General features: G+C 43.0%; 1 protein-coding gene across 5 annotated transcripts in view; it reads left to right on the top strand.

Moving 5' to 3' along the window:
- The first annotated feature begins 858 nt into the window (after positions 1-858).
- Positions 859-7,367, top strand: part of OSBPL9 (oxysterol binding protein like 9) — a 167,824-nt gene continuing 161,315 nt past the window's right edge. For all 5 annotated transcript variants that reach the window (XM_022575670.2, XM_022575671.2, XM_022575669.2 and 2 more), the window contains exon 1: positions 859-1,038. In XM_022575670.2, coding sequence (XP_022431378.2) covers positions 874-1,038 — 165 coding nt within the window. In that variant the 5' untranslated portion in view covers positions 859-873. The remainder of the gene's footprint in view (positions 1,039-7,367) is intronic.

The raw sequence follows: 7,367 nt of genomic DNA, 5'->3' as shown, positions 1-7,367 counted from the left end.
TTATCTCCAACTACTTTCTCCTTGCTCGCTGCTCCACTCACAATGAACAATCTGCTGTTCCTTTGCCAGCCTCCCTCCTTCCCTTTCTTTAGGTCTTTGCTCAAAAGTTACTTTCTCATTCAGGCCTTCTCTGTTTGGGAACTTAAAATTGTAGCCCCTACTCTCTGCTTCTTTCCTTGCTTAATTTTTCTCCAAATTACCAAGTTGTAACATACTGTATAATTTACTATTTATTTCCTGTTCGCATCATGAAGTCTCTGCTGAATCCCTAAAGCCTAAGAGTATCTAGTACAAAACAAAAAGTATTTGTTTTATTTTATTTTATTTTATTTATTTATTTTGCGGTACGCGGGCCTCTCACTGTTGTGGCCTCTCCCGTTGCGGAGCACAGGCTCCGGACGCGCAGGCTCAGTGGCCATGGCTCACGGGCCCAGCCGCTCCGTGGCATGTGGGATCTTCCCGGACCGGGGCACAAACCCGTGTCCCCTGCATCGGCAGGCGGACTGTCAACCACTGCGCCACCAGGGAAGCCCCCCAAAAGTATTTATTAAATGAATGGGTTTGTGAAATGATTGCTTAAATGAATATCAGATGTGAAATCTTTTGGATGTGTAAGGTATCATCATGGGCAGTAAAATTATTTATGTTAATAAATAATCTTAACAGCAGTATTCATGCTTGAGTTCTTCACATCTCAGGTATGGAGTCCTGCACACAACAGGCTCCCAAAAAAATCTTTTTTTTTTTTTTAAATCGTTTTTTGTGTTTGATAGCTGGGGCCAGGGGTCAGCTAGTCCACCAGGGCGAGAAGGAGCCGCTGGCCCCGCCCTGGCCCCGCCCCTGCCCGCGACGGCCACGCCCACCGCATGCCGAATGCCTTATAGGCGATTGACGTCAGGCAATTTGTTGTCATTGGCGGCTCCCAAGATGGCGTCCATCATGGAAGGGCCGCTGAGTAAATGGACTAACGTAATGAAGGGCTGGCAGTACCGTTGGTTCGTGCTGGACTACAATGCAGGGCTGCTCTCCTATTACACAGTAAGTCCTCGGAGGCAAAGCCCCGAGCGCCTCGGGGGTCGCGATCCCTGGGTGGAGGTGGGGACCGGGCGTTTTGGTAGCTGGTAAGAGGTCGCTAGGCTTGGGGGTGCAGCCGTACGGGAGGGCTTCCTCGTGGGGGAGGGTTTTACGTCCCCGATAGCCAATGAGGGTGAAAGAGATGCTGGCTCAGCCAATAAGCGGGCACCGGCTTTATGATTTATGGGCTGGAGGCGAGCCGTGTTTCTTAGGGTCGGGTGTTTGTTGGGGGGGTGGAGTGGGGTGCTGTTGTAGGTGGGTGGGCGGTTGTAGTCGTGGTTTGAGGGGTTCGGTCGCGCGGTCCGTGCGGTTTCCCCTTGTTAATCATGGATTTGGTACTGTCCCCCCAGGCCCTGTAAACGGCCGCGCCCCTTACCTTCCCTCCAGGGATTGAGGAGCGCTGCTTTCTTAGAGCAGTGGTCTGACGAGCTTGGCCGGGTCCTGAAGTGACTTGCCTTCGCAGGTCTGCCCAAGTTGAGCGTCTCTTCACAGGACTCCCGCCTCCATTCCGCGGGAGGCGAGCGTGACCGACGCCTTAACTTTTGAGAGCGGAGGATTTCCTACACAGGAGTCTCTTGTTAGCGAAGAGAGACTGGATAGTGCGATGTCTCCTGAAAGTTATATTCCGGGAAGGGCCGAGTTAAGGGCTTCAGTGTCGTTAAACACGAATCAGTGGCCGTGGGAAGGTCCATGAATTGCTATGAATCTTATGTTCTATCCCTCCACCCCCGACGCATTAGAAATGGAAGGTGGGTGGAATTAGAGAAATTACTTCCAAAAGTACTGTCTCTGAATGGTTAATGGTCTAGTTAATAATAGCCAATGAGAGGGAAGAAGCCTCTTAAAAGAACAAAATAGAATGTCCTGAAGGCTTTGGAAAATAATAGAAGACAGAAAGAAAAAAAATTCTGATTATGGAAGGAGGGTTAATGTCAATGAGAGAAATGGGGACGCTAGTATTTTTTCGTTAATTTAAACAATATTTATTGAGCGCCTACTACATGTTAATTGTTATTGCTTTAGGCTAGGGGTGTGTGGGTGTGTGTGCACACGCGTGTGCACGTGAGCAAGAATCAACAGAGATCAATATATTCATCATTCCTTTTCTGTGGAGCTTATCTTCTACTCTAGTGGTTCCCTTAATTCATTTTACTCACGATAATTCTGCAGGGTAGGTATTCATTATCCCCATTTTACAGTTTTGGAATCTGAGGCTCCTGGCTTTTAAGCAGTTTGCTCAAGATCACAGAGCTAGCAGTAAGCAGTGTTATCAGGGTTCTAAATAACTGGCTTTTTTACTTTTTCCGTTACACTTCACTTTCACTACAGGAAGGAGAAAAATGCAATCTTTGAGTTACTAAAGACAAGCCTGCAGGAGTAACAAGTATAACTTTCAACATCAACTTCCTTTCTTTACATAATTTTTAAAGGGAAAAAAAAGACCAAACCTGAATGAGGTTTAAATACATTGTTCAAGATTATCTTTAGGTAGCCATGAAAGAGAGGCAAATGAACATTGTATCCTGAAAACTCTGGAATTATGAAATCCCATAGTTCAGATAAATGAAGAGTAATATTGGGTTTCAGTAGAAGTGATAATCAGAAAATCCTTTTGAACATTTCCAGCCTATTCAAGGTAGAGTAATTTCAGTGAGTGGCACTGTGGAATGAAGTTACTCTACAAATCCCAACTTTGTGTGGGTCTGAATCTAGGGTCACACTGGAGAGGCCCCAAGCTGGGGTTCTTGGGAACTCCTAGCGCAGACAGAATCTTTTTTTCCTGTTTTTCTTCCTTTGTCATATCCTTTTTCTGCCTCCTTGCCCTTTTACTTTCTGAATATCTTGACAAATCTCTCTTTGTCTTACTGGCTAAATACGGTTTTTTAAATTATACTTCTTCCCTGCCACCTTCCCCCACCCCATTACTTATCCTCCCTTCTGAGATTAGACTATAAAAACATCATCCCTGCCAGCAGAAGGAGGTATCATATTTCTCATTAATGGATATTTAGAAGCTTTTTTTCTTGTTCTTTGGTGTTAAAGTATTTGCCAGCAGCTAAACCACAGAGAAATACTGTAAAATAAAATGATCTTGTGAAAATAAAATGATAATCCCAAATTAGAGGAGGTCCAGTAAAGATGGGAAAAGGGGCTTCCCTGGTGGCGCAGTGGTTGAGAGTCTGCCTGCCGATGCAGGGGACACGGGTTCGTGCCCTGGTCCGGGAGGATCCCACATGCCGCGGAGCGTCTGGGCCCGTGAGCCATGGCCGCTGGGCCTGCGCGTCCGGAGCCTGCGCTCCGCAGTGGGAGAGGCCACAACAGTGAGAGGCCCGCGTACGGCAAAAAAAAAAAAGAGATGGGAAAAGGACAAGTATTCACCTCAAGAGAAAGTAGGAAACATTGAATGTTGGCAATGAATTCTGTACACTTGGACATTGTTTCAGTACATTAGGATTTGGAAGGATGAAGGTACATCTTAATGATTTGCATGTGGCTGTTAACTTGGATCTGCATCTTCTAGGAGGAGTATCTGAATTAGTTGCACAACATTTTAACCAGAGCAGTAAATAGCAAGTTACTCTATTCCTTGTTTCCCAAATCACTCGGGCTCTGGTCTGGCTCTGTGGTTGCAGGCCTATTCTAGGGTGGCCATGAAAACCCTGGACTAAACTAAATTGGCCTTGTTTTAGAGTCAGCCTGTACCAAGAATTGATATTGGGATAATCTCAGGGTTGGAAAGGATCACAGGAATTGCTGTGAACTAAATAGATTCACCCAAACCTCACCTTAGCCTGGGTCTTCTCTTCTGGACCTGGGCCCAGACCCAAACCTATCTTCTGGGAATGGATGGTCTTTTTACTTTACATTTCTTTTATTTTCATAATACATAAATTTTCAGTTTTTGCAAAAGAGTTTCGTATATTATTCTGACCAATACAGGAACAGAGAAACTGATTACCTTCTTTAGAAAAGTAGAATTAGGCAATCTTTTCAGCCCAAGCTCAGTCTTTTAATTATTAAAAACAATTATTCAGCAAGCATTTATCTGGGACTTTTTAATAGGCACTTTACTATATACGTTGGAGGTACAAGCACGAAGGAGAGAGTCCCTTCCATCTAGGAACACACAATCTAGCAGAGCAGACAGCTAAGCATAATTTCAAAACAATATGGTAAATTCTACAATAGAAGTAAGAGTAGACTGCTGTGGGCACATTGCCTAAAAAAGGCTAGAGAGACATTTGAGCCGAGACTTAAAGGTAGAAGAGAAGAAGGGCATTTCAGGCAGTGGGAAATATGTACAAATTGGGAAACTTGAGAACATAAAATGCATTAAGATATTGAGAATTTCTGAGCAGCTTCAGTGTAAAGGTGTGTAGGGAGATAACAGGAGACTGAGTCCAGAAGGTATTTGGAGCCATAGGTCAGGCCTGGAGATGAAGACCTGTTAGATTATAGCACAGAATTTGTTGAATTTTTATTAGGTGAGATGCCCAGGGAGGGCTAAGATATAAATTTAGGAACACTGTGTGGACAGTCAACCGTTTAGGTGAATCATGATCACAAAGGAAGACAAGAAAGGAAAGAAAATTGAGGGAGACATAGATACGTGATATAGATTATGTGAGATATAGATATGTGAGGAGTTGGAAGGTTAGAAAGTTAATGGAGGTCGTGCCTTTTGTAAATTTATCAAATGTTTATTGATTATGTACTATGTGCCAGGCACTATGCTAAGAAGAAGGGTTAAAATGGTAAATAAGATGGATATAGTCCATAGTCTCGTGATACCTAGAGTCTACTGCCGTGTACATCAGGTAAGAGCTGTGATAAGGGGAGCATAGGATTTTGGGAGGTGCAGAGGTGGGTAACTTGACTCTGTCTTGGAGGGTCAGAAAAGGTTTCCTAGAAGAAGTAGGTTTGCTGTTACCTGAATGGTGAATAGAGATTAGCCATGTGACCAGAGAGAGAAAAGTGCTTGAGATAGAGGGAATAAATGTTTTTCGAGGAGACAAGAGTAAGGAGTTCGTTAGTCCTGGAGTTTGGGCTGTGTGGTGGACAATGGTGAGAGGAGCTGGAGAGAGAAGCAGGGGCCCAATAATGAAAGGCTTTCTTGATCAACCATGCTAAGGAATTTGAACTTTACCCTGCCAGGGCAGTGGAAAGTCATTTAAGTGTTGTAAGCACTTTTTGTTATAGAAAAAAACTTTTATTATAGAAAATTTCTTTCAAACATACACAGAAGAGGATAGTAAAATGAATTCCTGTCATCCAGCTTGTACAATATCAACATATGGCCAACCTTGTCTTATTAATCCTCCCAATAGCTCCTTCCTAGCCCACTGGATTACTTTAAAGCAGATCCCAGAACTCATTACTTCATTTGTGAATATTTCAGTATGTATTACTAAATGTTAAGGTTTCTCTCTTAAAAAATGTTATCACAATACCATTATTACAACTAAATAATAATAATTATTTATTAATATTTTCAACTATCCAGTCAGTATTTAATTTCCTTGATTTTTTTCTCAAATGCCTCTCCCTCACCAGTTGGTTTATTTGAGTCAGGATTCCAAATAAGATCCACATATAAAACTGAGTCTCTTTTACTCTATGGGTCTTCCTTCTCTCTTTTTTTCTTTGTCATTCATTTGCTTTTTTTTCAATTAAAAAAATTTTTTTGGCTGCATTGGGTCTTAATTGCTGCACACAGGCTTTCCCTAGTTGCAGCAAGCAGACACTACTCTTTGTGTGGTGCTTGGGCTTCTCATTACGGTGGCTTCTTTTGTTACAGAGCCGGGCTGTAGGTGCGCAGACTTCAGTAGCAGCACGCGGGCTCAGTAGCTGCGGCACTCAGGCCCAGAAGTTGCGGCGCGCGGGCTCTAGGGCATGTGGGCTTCAGTAGTTGTGATGCGTGGGCTCAGTAGTTGTGGCTTGCGGGCTCTAGAGCTCAGGCTCAGTAGTTGTGGTGCACGGGCTTAGTTGCTCCGTGGCATGTGGGATCTTCCCGGACCAGGGCTTGAACCCATGTCCCCTGCATTAGCAGGCGGATTCTTAACCACTGTGCCACCAGGGAAGTCCTGCCATTCATTGATTGAAGACAGCAAATTATTCTGTAGATTTTCTACATTCTGGATTTTGCTGATAATATTCTTGTGGTATGTTTATACATGTTCCTTTGTCCTCCGTGTTTCCTATAAACTTATAATTAGAGCTAGAAGCTTAACTTTTTTTTTTCCTTTGGGCAGGAATACTTTGTAGGTGGAACATATTACAGGTATCTCCCGCTTTTTGAGAGTTTGCTTTACCCCACTTCACTTTGAGGAAAGACCTATATTATGACCTGTTTTTGCTAACCAGAAGAAATCCGAAGAGGATTTTTGCTTTTATGGAAAATAGGTGAAAAGCAAAAATAGCATTCAGAGGGTTTTTTTTGCAGTGAGCTGTTATAGAGGCAGTGAGTACCCCAAGCAGCAAGAGTGGCGCCAGTAAGCTCCGTTCCTGGGAACTACACAGCATCAAACTGCCATAACTTTGAACTGTGTCTGTGAGCATCTTTGCTTTACCTTGGTTTATTTTGTGCATCCGTTAGAAAGATGTGTCCTAAGGTTATTGCTTCTTTGCTTTATGCCATTTCAGGAAGGTTTCATAGGAACACTGTACTTTCAGGTAGCAGGGGAAACCTGTACATCGAGTGGCACATGATGTCTGGTTGTCTCTCTGATTTTTAAAATTGATCAATAGCTTCAGGTAAGATTTGTATTCTTTAAAGAATACTATGGTTACAGAAAAATAATGAAGTCATATTGACAGGATTTCAGTGATTGATTGGATGTGAGTGAAAGGGGAGGAGGAGTCTGATGAAATCCAGGATTTTAGATTTCCTTTGATGAATGATGATAGGAAGGATAAGAAGTATAGGTTGGGGTGAGAAAGTTGGTTGCTTTGGGGCATGTTGAAATTGATGTAAAGATATCGTGTAGTCTGGAACTTAGGAAAAAATCTGGGTTACAGGTAAATATTAGCTTTACACAAATGGAGAGTTGAGAGAGTGAGTGGGAATAACAGAGAGCTTTGAATAGAACACTGAGAAACACCGTTGGATTAGATATCTATTGCTTTGTAACAAATTACCCACAATTTTAGCCACTTAAAACAACAAATATTTATTATTGCATAGTTTCTGTGGCTCAGAACTTTGGGAGTGACTTGGCTAGGTGGTTCTGCCTCAAAGTCTCTCATGAAGTTGCAGTCAAGACATTGGCTAGGTTTGCAGTCACCTGAAAGGC

Source organism: Delphinapterus leucas, chromosome 1 (assembly GCF_059928025.1).
Source record: "Delphinapterus leucas isolate spDelLeu-1000000601 "Yukka" chromosome 1, BTC_Dleu_Yukka2, whole genome shotgun sequence".
NCBI lineage: Eukaryota > Metazoa > Chordata > Mammalia > Artiodactyla > Monodontidae > Delphinapterus > Delphinapterus leucas.
Note: the sequence above shows the minus strand (reverse complement) of the source record. Positions and strands in the feature narration are given on the sequence as shown.